At 42.4% G+C, this 19,819-nt stretch overlaps 1 protein-coding gene across 1 annotated transcript in view; it reads left to right on the forward strand.

Annotated features, from left to right (window-relative positions):
- The first annotated feature begins 2,092 nt into the window (after positions 1-2,092).
- SUCLG2 (succinate-CoA ligase GDP-forming subunit beta) overlaps positions 2,093-19,819 on the forward strand; it is a 272,885-nt gene continuing 255,158 nt past the window's right edge. The window contains exon 1 of the mRNA XM_005890960.2: positions 2,093-2,234. Coding sequence (XP_005891022.2) covers positions 2,151-2,234 — 84 coding nt within the window. The 5' untranslated portion in view covers positions 2,093-2,150. The remainder of the gene's footprint in view (positions 2,235-19,819) is intronic.

Below are 19,819 nucleotides of genomic sequence, written 5' to 3' on the forward strand. Positions count from 1 at the left end.
TAGCCAACTCCCTTGCCATAGACTGTCTGAATAAGCAGACTTTGATGAATTCTACAGGTAGTCTGCTTCCTTCTGTCAACATGTTCAAAGCTCTCACCAAGTTTAAACATTCAGTCTGCAAACATTAATAAGAGTCTTTTCTCCATATTGACCAGATGGTAGAACCCAATAAGAGTAATGAGGATGAAGTGGGAACTCAGATCGACTCATGTCAAGAGGAGGGTATGGTCAGCTTTGGGGTCTACTCCCAAGCTGTGACCCTGGGAAAGTTATATTTCTTTCATGCAGTTTCCCCTCTGGTACAATGAGAATAATAGCATCATTCTTTACAGGGTTCCTGTGAGGATTAAATGACCCATATTCAGAGGCAGCTGAAGTGAGTACATGTAAAGGAATGAACATAGGCTTGACAGTGAAAAAAAGGGATCTGTGAGTTGATACTGATAAAAGTGAAAACAGGAATAAATAAAGAGGGATTTCCCTGATGAAACAGTGAAACAGTGGTTGGGAATCCGCCTTCCAGCGGGGCAACTAAGCCCCAGTCAGCAAGACCATGAGATCTGGAGCCTGCCCTCCACAAAGAAAAGATCTTGTATGCTGCAACTAAGATCTCAAGTGTGGCAACTAACACCTGACAGAGCAAAAAATAAATATATAAAAAAAAAAGAATAAACAAACGTGGGGGACAGTAAAGCTCTTCTGAGTAGAACATAAACTATAGAAAATGTAGAAAGGAATGGAACTAGACAATCATGATTTTGCAACTATCACACTAAAAACTGATATAAGAAATAATCATCAATGGATATGAAATCTAGCCAGTAAAACTATGATTAAGAATGGGCTATAAAGCTACATATCTATAAAAAATGGGGATTGAGGCAAAATGTAAACAAGTGCTATCAATAAATCGGCATAAAGGATATTTGGGGGTTTTGGGATAATATTCTTGCAACTTTTCTGTAGATTTTTTTTTTTTTTGGTCAAAAAAAAGGATAGCTCAGTTGGTAAAGAATCTGCCTGCAATGCAGGAGACCCCAGTTGGATTCCCGGGTTGGGAAGATCCCCTGGAGAAGGGAAAGGCTACTCATCCCAATACTCTGGCCTAGAGAATTCCATGGACAGTACAGTCCATGGGGTCACAAAGAGTGGGACACAACTGCGTGACTTTCAGTTTCAAAGAAAACTAGCAGAAATAGTTGCTCAGTTCTGTTAAATTTGTACCTTTTCTCATGATCATAGGCTCAAGAATAAAGTAAGGTTAAAAATTCGAAAATGATACTTTATAGGGCTGGGAGAAGAAAGCATGAGTTTGAAACTCTTTCAATCCTTATCAGATCTCAATAAGCAAGGAAACCTTGTGTCTCAGTTTTTTCTTCTGCAAAATGGGGATTTTTTTCATTGGTGCCTACTGGAAAGCTTGCTATGAACACTAAACGAGTCCTTATTTGTAAAGTGCCTGCCATATATTAAGCATATTTGCTAGCTATTTTTATTCCACAGACAGTGCTTAGAGTCATGTAAACTGCAAGTAAACTCTTGGTCTTACTCTGGCGACTACACATTTAAAATCCTTCAATACCTTTGTCTAAATCTTCACAAAGAGACAAGTCTCACTAAAGGGTAGAGGGCCTCCACTGACCTCTTCAGGCCCGCTTGCTTCTCCCTTACTCCCTCAAGGTTCACCTCAAACACCGCTTCCCTACAGAAGCCCCTGAGGCCCCAGGACCAGAGCAGAGGCCTATCCCTCACATGGCATCCCATACTGGCCGCTCCTCAGAGCACTCACTCCCTGGAACCAGCAACAGGCATTGGTCTCTCGCTCCAGGGCACTTTAAGTCCAAGACCGCTGGGCTCTGGGTGGGTTTTCGCTCACATTGTGACCCGCGGTAGCGCGAGGAGGAGGCTCCAAATACTGAAAATGAATTTGGGGCCGAGGTGGCGGTCGTCGTGGGTGACGCAGGGCTTCGACAAGGGACTCCCTCAGGAGTGTGGCCGCGTCCCAGGGTCACCAGGCGCGCCCGGGCGGAGGGGGCGTGGCTGGCGGCAGGCGGCGGGCGGCCCCGCCCCTTCCCCCTCCCTTCCTCTTCCAGCCCCCTCCCGCCCTGCCGGCACCCGGTCAGGATCCCCTTGCTGGTTTCCTGGATAAGATGGCGGCCCCCGTGGGAGCGCAGGCCCGGAAACTTCTGAGAGACCTGGCGCTCCGGCCCCCGCTCCTGGCGGCCAGGTCCCAGGTGAGCGGACCCCTTTGGTGGGGGCCTCGAGCAGCCGTTGGTCCCCTTCCGTCCCCTTCTGCCCTCTTCTTCCTGGTACCGGGTGCGCGGTCGCCTAGGCGCCACACCTGTGGAGAGGACGCGCGGTGCTGCGTCTGGGGCGCACCAGGGACCCCAGCACCCTTTGCTTCATGTGTGGGAGGGGGGGGTCCCGGTCTGAGGGGTTAATGACAGCCGGGGCCACCTCAGAGTGAGAGCCACCCAACTCCCAGTTGTCGCTGACGTGGATTCCCTCAGCGTCGGGGAGGGCGCCGGGCCCTGTACCAGGCTCTGCACAGGCAACTTCAGGAAAAGTTCCTGGAAACGGGGTTTGAAGTCCTGAGGTGTTATTGTGTTGCCAACACACACCGCTCCCCTCCACCCCCCCACCACACACACGGGGTTTGAAGTCCTGAGGTGTTATTGTGTTGCCAGCTCACACACACACACACACACACACACACACAACACAGCGTATACGTTGAGAAGTACATTTTTTTTTGAGGCATTTATTGAGGACTGTATCCTGAAGAAGTTTCTGGATAGTTCTGAGGAATTGTTGGAAAGAGGTAGGGGAGGAGCCAGGATTTATAGGAGTTTTTGCTGGAAAACAAACAAAAACCAAACCTTGTTGTGGAAGTTTAAAAGGTTAAGACTAATCACAAAATATAGATATGACAAGTTAGTGATTTTGATGCTTTTCTCCATATGGAAGGTGTAAGAGTCTGGGCATATTGAAATTATCCCTTTGATATGCATCTTAACTTTATCTAGGACCTGTTTACTGTTCCTCAGAATCCTCAGTTCCCCTCAGGGTGCACTGTATGGGAGTACTGTAGTGGCTGCTGCTTTGATGGTAGGCAACATTACTGTTTACTATAATGGCAGGAAACATTTTTTTCTTGTCCTCAGTTACCTGTTCTGAGGTAACTGACAGTCCTCAGTCGCCAGTCCTGGTTTTGAACCCATTTGTTAGGCCATGTGATGAAGGTACCTAGAAACCCACCCCAGCCTCGCTGGTTTAGTAACTCCTGGGAGTGAGGTGCCTGCTTTTGCCGACTGGCAGAGTTGGGTGTGGGTATGGGGTGCTGAGACGATGAAATGAGGGGGTCAAGGAGAATGATGGGAAATGTCCTTCCTCAATTTAGTGAAAATTCAGTCCTGTCATTGGAACACATTCGAGTATTGGCCTTGTCCTCTTTCTCCTTGTTTCTAGAGAATAAAATCCTAGGAGGGCCAATGATGGACACTGAATAGCTATTAGAACTTGGCCTCTAGGAGATTTTACTTTCTGTAGGTGGCAAGAGCCACAGTAGCCAGAAGGCCTTTGGGGAGTTATGAGTTGGTGATGACTCTTGGAGAAATGACTCAAGTACTCAACTTTTTATTCTCTGTTAGAAATATCTCTTCCCTTTTGAAGAAAACGATATGGGGCTTGGCCACAGCACAGCCTTGTCCTTTTCCCCATTTTTAATTGATGAGAGACAAATGATCATTCTTGCAGTTTTATCTAGGATGTGCATAGTATTTTTTTTTTTTAATTGAAAGATAGCCACTGATGATTTTTTGAGTTACTCTAAACTTTGGTTAATTATGACATCTGAGTTATTCTTTTTTTCTTTTCTTTTCCTGACTTATCATTTGTATGTTTGTGTTAATGCAAATTTAAAAGGTGCTAATAACATTACTGTAATGTCTTTAACAGGCACTTGACAGTATGGTAGGATAGCAAAGGGAATGGTGGCTTTTGTCTAATTAAAATCACTAAGAACTGTTGTAATAGAGTAAGGGGAATACCTCCAGGTGATCAAGTTCCATTCATTAAATGTTAGAAAAAAACCAAGAATTGTGGTGCTAACTATGAAAGTAGACTTGAATTGATGAGAAACATGAGGCCTAAGGCAGTGAAAATTAGAGCAAAAGAAGTAATTGTATAGAAAAATCCAAGTGTTTGGCTGAAGATAGGGCTTCTTGCCTTACTCAGAAATGGGAGCCTGAATACAACACTTTAGAAAATCTGGGTGGGGGATACCCTTGGTTTGGCAAGAAAACTGGGTAAAAGAATCTTCTGCCTCACTCTGAAAACTTTGATTTATGTACTTGTAGATGAAGTGTTGTCCTGTGAACACAAACTTAAGAGATGAAAATTCTTTTTTTTTTTTTTTTTAAGTCAAGAATAGTAAACAGTGTTCAAGAACTGGAAATGGGCATTAGCAAGCGTCTGATCCAAAAAACTTATTTCACAGGTCAAAAAATGGAGCACTAACGAAGTTCAAGGACTTGTTCAAGGTTATAAAGAGAGTTTGTGGCAGAGCTGATTCCAGGTTAAAGGTTTTCTTTTCAGTTTCCATTATACCAGTTTCTGGTATAAGTTTCTTCATGAAAATACATTATAACAGCATGTAAGTTAGTCTGCAGAGCATAGAGTAAGTAACCATGACCACTACTGATCCATTTTAATTTTTTCTTTGCAAACATCTTAGAAAAAAAAAAAAAGAGAAAAAATACGGAGAAGGCAATGACACCCGACTCCAGTACTCTTGCCTGGAGAATCCCATGGATGGAGGAGCCTGGTGGGCTGCAGTCCATGGGGTCGCTAGGAGTCTGAGTGACTGAGCGACTTCACTTTCACTTTCACTTGTCACTTTCATGCACTGGAGAAGGAAATGGCAACCCACTCCACTGTTCTTGCCTAGAGAATCCCAGGGATAGGGGAGCCTGTTGGGCTGCCGTCTATGGGGTCGCACAGAGTCGGACACGACTGAAGCGACTTAGCAGTAGCAGTAGAAAAAGTAAATGTTATGTAAGGAGCCCTTTTCATATTATTGGGTATTTCTTTGTATCTGCTCCACCTGTCTATGCATTTATGTTGTGTTTACTTACTCCCTTGCCCAGGGCAGACATTACACTTGAATAGGACCCTGTTTTTCCAGGAAACTTTAGAATCCTCCCGAAGTGACTCAGAAATCGGTTGCTATTCTTGGCTCAGACCTACTTTGTGCCATGCCTTGTGCAAAACTTTTGTGTGTATAGAGATAAAAGACCCAGTTTCTCATATATGCATCAATATATGATACATGTTTTTCTGACTTACTGCACTCTGTATGACAGACTCTAGTGATGACCTAGATGCGTGGGATGGGAGGGGGTAGGGAGATCTAAGAGGAAGGGGATATATGTATACATAGAGCTGATTCACTTTATTGTATAGCAGAAACTAACATAACATTGTAAAGAATGATACTCTTAAAAAAAAAAAAAAAAGACCCAGTTTCTGCTGTGAGAAGTAACTTCAACCACTCCCACAGAGTGCCATAGAATGACACTATCTATCCCCTCCTCATAGTTAAATTTGCCACATATTCTTAGGGCTTCCTTGTGACTCAGCTGGTAAAGAATCCGCCTGCAATGTGGGAGACCTGGGTTTGATCTCTGGGTTGCGAAAATCCCCTGGAGAAGGGAAAGGCTAACTACTTCAGTATTCTGGCCTGGAGAATTCCATGGACATACAGTCCATGGGGTGGCAAAGAGTCGGACACGACTGAGTGACCTTCACTTTCACTTTCCTGGTGCTTAATGTCATTGACAAACTGGAGATAGTGAAGGACAGGCAGGCCTGGCGTGCTGCAGTCCTTGGGGTCACAAAGACTCAGACACAGCTGAGCAACTGAGCAACAACGAATATTGTTGACATTTTGTTTTCTCTGTTGTTGGGCCTCACGTAGTTAGCACCACAGTTCTTGTTTTTTTTCTAACACTTAATGACTTTTATTTGATGTTAGATCCTTAAAGGGCCACCCTTTTGCCATTTATTTTACATATATTTTTTTCTATTCAGTTTCTACTGGAAAAAGGCCTTTGAAGTGCTGATATTTGGGGATGGTAAACAAGACAGGTCTTGGCCACATGATACTGTATTTTAACAGGGGTGGGAAATGGCTAGACTGTACTTACATAAACAGTAATGAAAATGATTTCAGCCAGTGACAGATGCTATGAAGACAGTAAAACAAGGTCTTGGGGGTAGAAAATGAATAGTCTAGCCCAGATGGTGTGTCATAGATTAGTTTATCAAGGAAAACCAATTTGACAACTTGTTCTTTTTATTGTTTTGGTTTAATTTTTTATTGCAATGTGTTCTTTGGAAGGACTGATGCTAAAGCTGAAACTCCAGTACTTTGGCCACCTCATGCGAAGAGTTGACTCATTGGAAAAGACTGATGCTGGGAGGGATTGGGGGCAGGAGGAGAAGGGGACGACAGAGGATGAGATGGCTGGATGGCATCACCGACTCGACGGACGTGAGTTTGAGTGAACTCTGAGAGATGGACAGAGAGGCCTGGCGTGCTGCGATTCATGGGGTCGAAAAGAGTCGGACACGACTGAGTGACTGAACTGAACTGAACACCTATACTAAAAACATGTATGTTATAAGTGAACAGTTTGAGTTTTCACAAACTGAACGTGTCCAGGTGATCAGATCCATATCAAGAAATTAATCATGTAGCAGCAACTCAGAGGACACCCTTGTGTGGTTACAGTATTCCTACTGAGAAAAGAGTGACTGGTCTCCTGAATTAAGTCACCACACACTGGTTTTGTTTTGTACTTTAAGTAAATGGAATTATATGCACTCATGTAATCAACATTATGAGATCCTGGAGGTGGCATTTTCACATTTGAACTGAGACCTGAGTAATGAAAAGTAGCCAACCAGGTGACTTGACATTCTGGGAAAGAGAGGACAACAAATGCAAAGGCCCTTAGGTATGGCCTGAACTCAACATATCCAGACCATTAAAGAGGTGGAACATGATAGTACTAGTCATGATGTGTAAGGTAGGCAGGGCCTGGATCAAGTAGGGCCTTGCAGGGTCTGGTAAGGAGTTTTTAAAAACTTATAGTTCTTGCATGACCTACCCACAGATTTTCAGCTAGTAAAAAATAGCTGAATCCAAGTCTGGGTGCCAAAGGCCAGGCATGTAATTATAGTGCGCTCTCTATTATAAATAGCACAATATAGTAAGGCACAGCCTTATTGGGCACTGAAATGAGCCCGTTACATTAGTCATGTCTTAGGAGAAGTCTTGATTGAGGGCACTGAGTTTAAATGTTTAATGGTAATCTAATCATGGTATTTAGCTTTTTAGTATGTTTACCCTCTCATAATGGTTGGGTGCAGTTCACAGAGCTGTTCTGTTGTAGGAGAAGCAGAGACGTTGTGGGCAACACTGTCCCTGAGGCCCTAGCTGTACAGTCCTTGGTGTGTGATTCTCTAAAAAGCACAGTTTCTGTCCAGGAACTCAGGGAGGAATGTGCCGTGTTGAGGGAAATGGAAACCATGCCCCTGCTGTTGTATACCTTACAATAGCTGACTCCAGCTTGATTTTCTGCTCTTTTTCAGAAGTGGGAAAAGAAAGATAGATGGCTGGCTTTTAGAAGTGAAGGCTGAAGCTTACATGGAAATTTTTAATCAGCTAAATACGGCTGTGGAGGCTGCATTGGAAGTTGTGACTGACCTTTATCTGCCTTCTTGCCTAGAAGAATAAATATCTGACTTTTTTTCTCTTTAAAAATGAACTACAACTGCAGTATCCTTAGAAAAGGAAATTCATGTCAAATACTTTAGATGCTAAACTACTGATTTCTGTGTGGGGAAGATCTTTAAGTGATAGCTCATCCCAAGTTGGTTTTGTTTATTCAGAAGGAAGCATTTCTTTCATGGATGAGAGATAGAGTACACAGACCTACAGTCATGAGAATCTTGCTGCCCTTGTATCCTGGTCCAATTCTATAGGCACAATGCCCAGAAACTCACTGACGTATCTTGTATTTTGGGGAGGAAAAGCAGTTATATATGCAACTTCAGATCATTTGTCTTTCAACTAGTTTTACTATTCACTCAATCTGGTATTGTCTTTTGCTAGCTACATCCATCATTCTCTGTTACTTGATGAAAACGTTTGCCTGAAGAATTTGAGAGATTTCTATACATTTGAGCAAATAATAAAATCAGTATGTGTGTGTGCTGGGTGTGCTTAGTCATGTACAACTCATTTGCAACTCCTTGGACTGTAGCCTGCCGGGCTTCTCAGTCCATGGGATTTTCCAGGTGAGAAAACTAGAGAGAATTGCCATTTCCTTCTCTAGGGCATCTTCCCGACCCAGGGATCGAACCCATGTCTCTTGCATCTCCTGAACTGGCAAGCGGATTCTTTATCACTGCAACACCTGGGAAGCAGTGCAGAAAGTCAGTATATTGATGAAATTTTGGAAAATGACATTAGAATTAGTCTGGTAAAGATGTAGGAGAAGGCATGCCAGGTGGAGTGGATTATGGGCCAAGGCAGAGGAGAGAGAGATGGGGAGATTAGAGCAGTCATTGCAGCAGACATGAAAGGCTGGTGGAGAACGTTTAGGCAAATGAGGAAGGAAAGAAGGGCTGTAGAAAGGCCAGAATTTGCCATGATGCTGAACTACATAACTGAACATCAAGCACATATTGTTCACTTAGTAAATATTTTCTGAATGCTTAGTCTTTGCCCAGTGCTATTTGTTGTAAGCTCCCTGAACGCAGAGACTATTTATAGGGAAGACTATCTTCCCTATAAATCGAGTGCTTTAGAGAATGTACCATGAGTGAGGGAGTGCAGGAAGAAGACACACAGCCCTACCCTCAGGGGGCTCATAGTCTAGTGGCAAAACTGGTGTGTAAACCAATAATCATACTGCAGCATTGTGAGATCAGTAGAGCTATGTTTTTAGTCCTCTAAGAGAAGGCAATGGCACCCCACTCCAGTACTCTTGCCTGGAAAATCCCATGGATGGAGGAGCCTGGTAGGCTGCAGTCCATGGGGTCGCTAAGAGTCGGACATGACTGAGTGACTTCACTTTGACTTTTCACTTTCACGCATTGGAGAAGGAAATGGCAACCCACTCCAGTGTTCTTGCCTGGAGAATCCCAGGGATGGGGCAGCCTGGCGGGCTGCCATCTATGGGGTCGCACAGAGTCAGACATGACTGAAGCGACTTAGCAGCAGCAGCAACAGCAGCAAGGCACTGTTAGAGGCACTTGCTTTCTCCTCTGCCTGAAATGCTGTTCCTTCTGATCTCAGGCCTTGTTCTCCTCTCCCATCATTCAGCTTATCATTCAACTTTCTGATTCTAAGTAGTCTTCCAACAGGGTTTTTTCTATATAAGATATTATCTGACTGACCTTCCCCCCTGAGACTATTTTCTGCTTCTCACCTGCTTTTTAACACTTTGTGCTGTGCTTTGTCGCTCAGTTGTGTCCGACTCTTTTCGAGCCATGGACTGTCACCCGCCAAGCTACTCTGTCCATGGTGATTCTCCAGGCAAGAATACTGGATTGAGTTGCTATGCTCTCCTCCAGCGGATCTTCCCAACCCAGGGATCAAACCCAGGTCTTCCGCATTGCAGGTGGATTCTTAATCACTTTATTTGGTAGTTTATTATGTGTTTTTATTTCTTTGTTTTATTATCTGTCTTCCTTCCTTTCCCGCAAATGTAAGAATGTAAAGTCTGTGAGGGTAAAGACTGTTCTTATGCACTCCTATTTTACCAGTCTGCCTGACCAGGTATCCAGTAAGCTTTTGTGGTTTAGATGAATTCATGGAGTGCAGAGAACAAGAGACAGGTAAGTAACAGAGAAGTTGAGGATTGATGCCCACGTGACTCAGTGGGTAAAGACTCCACCTGCGGTGTAGGAGATGCAGGAGACACCAGTTTGATTCCTGGGTTTGGAAGATCCCCTGGAGGAGGCCATGGCATCCCAGTCTAGTATTCTTGCCTGGAGAATCCCATGGACAGAGGAGCTTGGTGGGCTGCAGTCCATGGGGCTGCATGCAAAAGAGTTGGACATGACTGAAGTGACTGAGCACGCACACACACAGATAATTTAGGCAAGTTAGAAAGGAAAAGTCTGGTGGTGAAAGGGCTTTCATGATAATAGTACTGTGTGCATTCATATGTGACGGTTTCTGTGCAAAGTGATTTCTGTACATGATTTCCTTAAACCTATGTGTTACTACAGGCAGATTGTACTGTCTTCATATTGCATGTAACAGAGCAGGGGCATAGACCAGTCATGTAATAACTTGCTTAAAATCACAGGGCCTGGGAGTCACCTGCCTTATGATGATACCTGTTAAAACAGTAAGTTATGTTGCCAGATGGTCCTGTTTGAACTGAACTGTTTAATTATGCTGATTGCTTACCTTTCCACATCTTTTTGTCCCTGAGGGATGGATACCTTAGTGTTTGAGCTTATGCTAATTTATTGTTGTTCAGTCACTAAGTTGTGTCTGACTCTTTGTGACCCCATGGACTGTAGCACAGCAGACTTCCCTGTCCTTTACCATCTCCCAGAGTTTGCCCAAAGTCATGTCGATTGAGTTGGTGATGCCATCCAACCATCTCATCCTCTTTTGGCCCCTTCTGTTCCTTCCTCAATCTTTCCCAGCATCAGAATCTTTTCCAGTAAACTGGCTCTTTGCATCAGTATTGGCCAAAGTACTGGATATTCACCTTCAGCATCAGTCCTTCCAATGGATATTCAGGGTTGATTTTCTTTAGGATTGACTGGTTTGATCTCCTTGCTGTCCAAGGGACTCTCAAGAATCTTCTCCAGTACCACAGTGTGAAAGCATCAATTCTTCAGCACTCAGCCTTCTTTATGATCCAAGTCTCACATTTGTACATGACTACTGGGAAAACCAAAGCTTTGACTAGATGGGTGTTTGCTGGCAAAGTGATGTCTCTGCTTTTTAATATGCTGTCTAGGTTGGTCATAGGTTTTCCTTCCAAGGAGCAAGTGTTTTTTAATTTTATGGCTGCAGACACCATCTACAGTGATTTTGGAGCCCAAGAAAATAAAATCTGTCACTGTTTCCACTTTTTCCCTTTCTATTTGCCATGAAATGATGGCACTAGATCCCATGATTTTAGTTTTTTGGATGTTGAGTTTTAAGCCAGCCTTTTCACTTTCTTCTTTGACCCTGATCAAGAGGCTCTTTAACATAGATGGACTAATCAACTTTTCATGATTGTCTTCTTATCTGGCTCTTTTGTTGTTCTTTAATCTCCCAGTCGTGTCTGATTCTTCGTGACCCCATGGACTATAGCATGCCAGGCTTCCCTGTGCTTCAGCATCTCCCAGAGCTTGCTCAAACTCATATCCATTGAGTGGGTGATATCATCCATCTGACTCTTATCAGGCTCTTATCTGACACCCTCCTTACTAGGCTCCAGGGTCTGGGAAGCAGGAGAAAAGGGTATGATTTCTGTATTAAAATAGGACTAAATTCAAATTCTAGGTCTGCCAAATTCTAGCTCTACACATTACTGAACTTGACTGACCCTCAATTTCTTGTTCTCTAAAAGGAGATACTTCTTACAGATGGTTACAAAGATTGAGTGAGATGATATGCATGACATCTGACATTCTGGTTAGATGGTAGGCTCAGAGTCATTATTTCTCTTGCAGTGAATTTTTGAAGCTAAATTTGGTTGGTTTATAAATTTAGGCATTATTAAGTCAGAATAGTTTTCCTTTCCCAGATTTGGTAAGCATTTATCATTTGCTGCCATGTCAGGGTTAGGCATTTCCAAATGTTTTATTTCACTTAATCCTGTAGCAACCACGTGAAACAGGTGATTATTCTCAGTTTACATCTAGGGATCTCGAGGCTCAGAGAGTTGAAGGCCTGTCTCCTGGGCCCCAGTTCTCATTGCAAAGATGGGGTGAAGGTCTGGTGAGGCTTAAGGTGGCAGTAGGGAAGGTCACATAGGGAGCTCAGTTGCACCATCCTGGATGTTGCTTCATTCCAGAAATGTTTGCATATCTTAGTGTTGACTTAGTAGCCATGGTTTCTGTACCTCATGTGCGTCAAAGATTTGAGGTGGGCGGACACCCAAACACTAGATTACAGTGCTTGGCATGTACCTAAGGGCAACTGGCATATGCCCTTCACTGTCTGCCCAGCACACAGCACTGCCTTTAGCATTTCAGGAATACTGAACAAACTGTGAAACTGGCTTTGGAGAGTGAGTTTTGGGGAATGGTGATAGAGGATAGAGTTTTCTAGTATTCTGAGTTCAGACTTCGATCAATGTGCTGGTTATGTTGCCAGCTTTTGTCCCTTTCTAGAAATGAGTCCCAATAATACAGCACCTGAATACTAGTCACAAAAGCATAAATTTCTAACATTTACCTCTAAAATTTATTTTTATTTTAAAATGAAGGAGTTTGATATAATGTTTGAGTTGATATTTGAGACATGGCAAAGCTTAAGGAATAGGTTTGTGTAAGTTTGGGGCGTAAGAATAGGGGTGGAATAAGAGGGGGTGGATCTTTTTCTACCCTCATTTCTCCATGAGCTTATCCCATTTCCATTTCTAGGCTGTCTTAGGTCCAGGGTTGTGACCCAAGGATCCTGAGGAATTGGATAAGGTGCCTTGTGAAGGTAGAGGTCAGGGAGCAGTGAGAGATGAGGTTGGAGATATAAGCAGGGGCAAAATTTTGCTAATCCTGTGAGTCTGGTAATGCAGTTAAGATTAGTTCTTGAGGACAAGGGGAGCCATTGAAGTGTTTTAGACAGTGGGGTGGCAGGGGCAGCTTTATCCTTTAGAGTATTCCTTCTTCATGTAGTGTGGAGAGGGTTGGAGGGTTGTAAGTATGGAAATCATTCAGGAGATTGTTGTACTGTTTGAGTGCTGGTAGTAATTATGCCCAGGATAATAGACACAAACCAGGACCAGACTCTCACTGCATGGGTTTAAGTCTTGCCCTCAACACTGGTTATCTTTGTGATGTGTGAAAATTATTTACATATTTTATTACAGGATTCATTTTTTTTTTTTTTTCTTTTTCACATTTCAACATCTCTGAAAACTGAATGTGTTTGTAGACTTGTGTCACAGATTGAGGAACAATTTTTTGTTTTTCCCTCGAGTGGTGGAAGTGAAAAAAGATGAGGGTTTTGGATCAAAATCAGGGTGACCACATAATTTATTGTCAAATCAGGATACTTTTCAGAGTGAATGTGAGCTCTGTGAGTAATTACACCAGTGCATGTAAGAGAAACCCAAGCTGTGCCTAGAAAACTGATATATGGTCCTTCTAACTAAAATGGACTGAATGGTGGCAGTCAGGATAGACGAGAAACATTGGCATTATTAAGTAAAGAGGCTGAACAAGATTCATGCTTTCCCTGCTGGATCTCCATTGCTGGCTTCTTCTCTCCACTGCCGTGTACCAAAAAGGTGATAAAAGGCTGTTTACCGTCCCTTAGCAGAGAAGGTGTGAGTTGCTGTAGTTATGAAAGATCCTTGCTTATCTCTGCCATGGAACCATGTGCTCTGTCCTTATGCTCAGGTGTTCTCTGGACATGTTGTTATGGCCTACAGAACAAGAACAGGTGAATAAAAGAAGAGAAATACAAAGACCCATAAATTTGCCAGGCTTGCAAAGTGCAGGTTTCTAAACTTGAGCACAATGAAGAGCTTTCCCAAGTTCCAAGCCTACCTTATCCATTCTGGGCATTCTGGGCCCTGTGGAATCATGCCATCTGGCTTAGTTATTTCCGTTCGTGCTCTCACTCTTGTATGGACGATGCAGTTGATTGTTATGCCTTCTTTGGTTGAAAGATCTCCTTGGACTTATCTCAAGCGGGTAAAAAAAGAGAAATATTTATTGAAAGGGACACATACCAGAACTGAAGATTAATCTTCCTTGATGTTGGCTCCTCTGTGGATCTTCGTTTGTGTTAATTGGTTGCTACTAGGGGTACTATTTCTCTATAACTTCCACCTGCCCATAACTTTGTCCATTCTTTGGTCCACTCCAGCTTCCTAACCCTAATACATCATCCATCTCTGTCTCCCAGAATGTTACAGTTTTAATAACAAGAACATCTCATTGATCTAGCTTATCATTTTGCTCTAATGTTCAAGTCACTGGCCAGCTGCAAGATTGGATGCTGCTTTGTAAAGTATGCATCTCTGCCCTTCCATTTGTGGTTGAGGTAGGGAGGTCTTGGAGAGGAGCAGCATCATAGCCTCTTGAGTAGGAGGTCTCTGGGTGCAGTGTTGGTGGGGTGGCCTGATCCATTTAGAGTTCCTTTATGAACTGCTACTAACTTGTCCATCTTCTTCTCCAAGTTCACATGTTCACTTTTGCTTTGTTTCCTTTTTTGCGTTCTCAAATTTCTGAAAATTGTCTCACTTTTCACTTGGCTGGTCTTAGGCTAATTTATCGGAAATTAAGGTGAGGATGAGATAGTTGGATGGCATCACCGACTCAAAGAATGTGAATTGAAGCAAACTCTGGGAGATGGTGAAGGACAGGGAAGCCTGGCATGTTGCAATCCATGGGGTCACAGAGAATCAGACACGACTTAACGACTAAATAACAAGGTGATGTAGTGGGCTTTGTTTTAGACCATTTTCTTATCACAATGAAATAATTCTCTGGAGAAAATTATTAAGTGGGAAAAGGGTTATCATGGCAATCATCCAAATAGTCAAGTGAGTGTTTTCAAGACAAATGTAGAAAGCAGGCTTTATGTGGCCCTGGAATACGTCTCAGCTTTGTTTGGAGTAATAATCTGATTTGAAGTAACCCAACTTCTCTTGGGTTCATCTCCACTTTACACTTCCCTAAGAGGATTTGTTTGGGTTCTTTTGCCATCACTCAATAAAAACCTGCCATATTGGGCAGGACTTCCTTGAAGCTGTCTGCAGAGGGTGCTGGCTCCGACATTAATCCCTGGTACAGTCATGTGGGACTCGGCACAGGATTTATTTCATTTAAACCATAAGTAGGAAAACTATATTTTATCCTTGAAACTGGGGCACTTTTGGTAGTTAAAGGGAGCACTGTTAATAATTATGCCAGAATACTAGGCTTCCCAGGTAGCCCAGACAGTACAAAATCTGCTTGCTATTCAGGAGACCCAGGTTTGATCCCTGGGTCGGGAGGATGACCTGGAGAAGGGAATGGCTATCCATTCCATTATTCTTACCTGGAGAATTCTATGAACAGAGGAGCCTGATGGGCTACAGTCCATGGAGTAGGAAAGATTCAGGACAAAACCAAGCAACTTTCACTTACTTACTTAATGGGCATAATTTGGAGATGGAAATAGCAACCCACTCCAGTATTCTTGCCTGGGAAATCCCATGGACAGAGGAGCCTGGTTGGCTGTGGTCCACAGGGTTGCAAAAGAGTCAGACACAACTTAGCGACTTAATGACCACAACAGACATAAACCAGGACTGGAACCAGGCTGCTTGTATTCAGTCTCACTTGTGACATGTAGTAGATTTGTGATCTTGTGGAAATTACGTATTTTATTATAAGACACTTTACATTTTTCACATTTCACCATCTCTGAAATATAGATGTGTTTTATCCTTGTGTCATAGATTGATTGGCAGGTTTTTCCTAGTGGTGCATTAAAGTGGTGTGAAAAAGTTGCTCATTCTTGAAACTTGATGAAATTTCTCTGTTTTTGGTTTTCTCTTCTATAAAATGTAGACAGTTACAGTAGTCACCTCCCAAAATTATACTGAGGATTAACTGAGGCCCTGTATACCCTCTTAGCACCATGCCATAGATGATCAATAAATTTTAGTTATTGGTTTTTATATTATCACTGACTTTAATAAATTATATTTAAATCATAGTTAATAAATCATATTATATAATGTGATTAAATTTCATTTAACTTAAATGTGTTCATTAAATATATTATCTAAATAAATATATTAAATAAGCTATCAATTAAAATGTAATAATTAAAGCAAATTGATGACGGTCAGTTAAAATCACTGCAGATGGTAACTGCTGCCATGAAATTAAACAACGTTTATTCCTTGGAAGAAAAATTATAACCAACCTAGACAGCATATTAAAAAGCAGAGGCATTACTTTGCCAACAAAGGTCCATCTAATCAAAGCTATGGTTTTTCCAGTTGTCATGTATGGATGTGAGAGTTGGACTATACAGAAAGCTGAGCACTGAAGAATTGATAGTTTTGAACTGTGGTGTTGGAGAAGACTCTTGAGAGTCCCTTGGACTGCAGGAGATCCAACCAGTCCATCCTAAAGGAGATTAGTCCTGGATATTCATTGGAAGGACTGATGCTGAAACTCCAATACTTTGGCCACCTGATGTGAAGAACTGACTCATTTGAAAAGACCCTGATGTTGGGAAAGATTGAGGGCAGGAGAAGGGTATGACAGAGGATGAGATGGTGGGATGGCATCACCGACTCAAAGGATGTGAGTTTGAGTAAATTCTGGGAGTTGGTGATGGACAGGGAGGCCTGGTATGCTGCAGTCCATGGGGTCGCAAAGAGTCCAGACATGACTGAGTGAGTGAACTGAACTGTATTAAAATATTGTGTTAACTATGTATAACAAATATACAGTTAAGTTCTGGCTACATAAATAATAAACAGAAGGGCTTTATTTTTGTAAAAAAACTCCAATGATGTTTTTCCTGCTTTCCTCCTAAATCCCCTCAATATTGCAACTTGAAAGGGAGATGAGCAGTGTAAGCCAAGTCAGAGATCAGAAGAATTGAGGTGGGGAAATGGCAGGTAAGGAGAGACAGAGGTTCCCTGTAGTGTCATGCTGGTGTCAGGAGAGCTACAAGGAAATCTACAAGGAAATTTCTTGGGGTAAGGACTTTCTTGCACTTAGCCCCAGATTGGGAGTGGAGACCAGCCTTTTAGATTTTTTTTTTACTTTACACTTTTTATTTTGTATTGGAGTATAGCTGATTAACAATGTTTTGATAGTTTCAGGTGAACAGTGAAGGGACTCAGTCATACACATACATGTGTTCATTCTCCCCCAAACTCCCCTCCCATTCAGGCTGCCACAATGAGCAGAGTTTCATGTGCTGTACAGCAGGTACTTGTTAGTTATCCATCTAAAATGTAGCAGTGTGTACAAGTCCATCCACACTCCCTAAGTATTCCTTCCCACCAGCAACCATAAGTTCGTTCTCTAAATTTGTCTCTTTCTGTTTTGTAAGTTCATTTGTATCATTTCTTTTTTGATTCCGCATATAAATGATGTCCCATGATATTTTTCCTTCTCTGACTTACTTCATCAGTATGATGGTCTCTAGGTCCATCCACATAGCTGCAGACGGCATTGTTTCATTATTTTTAATGGCTGAGTAATATTCCATTGCATATATGTACCATCATCCTCTTTATCCATTCTTCTGTCAATGAACATTTAGGTTGCTTCCATGTCTTGGCTGTTGTAAACAGTGCTGCAGTGAACATTGGGGTGCATGTATCCTTTTGGATCATGTTTTCCTCCAGACATATGCCTAGGAGTGAGATTGCAGGGTCATGTAGTAGCTCTAGTTTTAGTTTTTTAAGGAACCTCCATACTGTTCTCCATGGGCTTCCCAGGTGGCTTGGTGGTAAACAATCTGCTTGCCAGTGTAGGAGATGCAGGTTCAATCCCTGGGTAGGGAAGATCCCCTGGAGGAACAAGTGGCAGCCTACTCCAATATTCTTGTCTGGAACATCCCATGGACAGAGGGGTCTGGCAGGCTGCAGTCCATGTGGTCACAAAGAATTGGACATGGCTGAGAATGCAGAACAGTATTTGCCATTGCTGTTTAGTTGCTAATGAAAGGTTGTTGTTGAATCACGCAAATACACCGGGATTCTTGGCCCCCGGAGGAGAAGAATTCAATCCGGGGCCAGAGACGAGGCTTGATCGCTCAGAGCTTTTGTGTAATAAAGTTTTATTAAAGTATAAAGGAGATAGAGAAAGCTTCTGACATAGGCATCGGAAGGGGGTAGAAAGAGTACCCGCTTGCTAGTGTTGACAATGAAGTTATATACTCTCTAATGAATCCAAAGAATGTCTGGAGGTTGTAAAGACCTCATCAGACCTACTCCCATAATTTACATTTTAAGATAACAGAATTAGCCAGAAGGTTTAATCCAAAGACTGTCCTTAATCCAGAGACTGTCCTCAGGCAGGATACATTATTGTTATATAATCCTAAGGAATGTGGAGAAAGAAAAAGTTTGTCCTTTCTTCCTCCTTGAGAATTCCAGACCCCTCTCTCCTTGGGGACCCCTAGATTTCCTATCAACCTGCCTAGGAAATGACTCTCTCACTAAGTCATGTCTGACTTTTTTGTGACCTCAAAGATTGTAGCCTACCAGGCTCCTCTGTACATGGGATTTCCCAGGCAAGAATACTGGAGTTGGTTGCCATTTCCACCTCCAGGGGATCTTCCCAAATGAGAAATCGAACCTGTATCTCTTGTGTCTCTTGCATTGGCAGGCAGGCTCTTTACCACTAGTGCCCCCTGGGAAGCTCCTGTTTTCCATAGGGGCTATACCATTTTACCTTCCCACCAACAGTGTGGGAGAGTTTCCTTCTCTACATACCCTTTCCAGCATTTATTGTTTATGGATTTTTATGATGATAGCCATTCTCCAGCCATTTATAATCAGAGAATGTTACACTTTTCAGCTTATATGTGGAGATCTCATTACATTTTTATAAGGAAACGATCTTTATCTTTTGTTTGATGTTACCATCTATGCTAGTGTTCTCCTAATTGCTGTCCAGATGACCACCTGGACTTTGAGGGACGTATTTGGGTTAACATAACTTTGAAATGAAGGGCAGAAAAACCACGTTTAATATGCAGTCTTATACCAGCCTTAGGGCTTACTTACATAGGTTTTTAATAAGTAATATAAAGAAAGCTGAGTTATTAATTATTTTTGATTAAGTGTATAAACTATTAATGGTGAGTGTTTGTTAAGATTCAGAACTTTTTAAAAGTGATGTATCGTTAAAGTTGAAAACCAACAATACAGAGAAAGAAAAGACTTCAGTTTTTAAGCTTTTTATAATTAGCATGAAAAAATAAATGTGCTGTTTGGTTAGTTAGAAAAACTAAATTTTGAGATAGTGAAATTATAAACAAATTTTCCTCACTAATTTAAAAATAATGAAAAAAATGATGAAGGACTGAATGGCTGAGTGTGTAAGAGATAGGTTTCAAATGGAAGCAGAAGTCTTGTGACTGGTTTGGGGGAATGCTGAGCCTGAGGGCATAGATTCTAACATCAGTTCCAATGTATGAGTTTTTTAATACCACCAAACAATTCTTGAGCAGTTGGGTGTCCTACAATGCAACTAAAGTCTGACACTGTTGACGTGGAAATAGCGTTAGATTCCACAAGTTAAGGGCACAGTCCAACATGACTGCTGCCATCCCACTTCAGAGACCAATATCAAATCTAGGGTGTCACATGTACTAGTGCTCCACTGGTTATAGACTGGAGGTTCCCATGACCCCCTCCTCAGGTTTCATTAATTTGCTAGAGTGGCTCACAGAATGTAGAGAAACATTTTACTCATTAGATTACCAGTTTATTGTAAAAGGCTATAACCCAGGAACAGCCAGATTGAAGAGATGCCATAGGCGAGTGTACAGGGAGGCTTATGAAGTGAAACACTTTCCCTCAGTCTCCACTTGTTGACCACA

This window comes from Bos mutus, chromosome 22 (assembly GCF_027580195.1).
Source record: "Bos mutus isolate GX-2022 chromosome 22, NWIPB_WYAK_1.1, whole genome shotgun sequence".
Lineage (NCBI taxonomy): Eukaryota > Metazoa > Chordata > Mammalia > Artiodactyla > Bovidae > Bos > Bos mutus.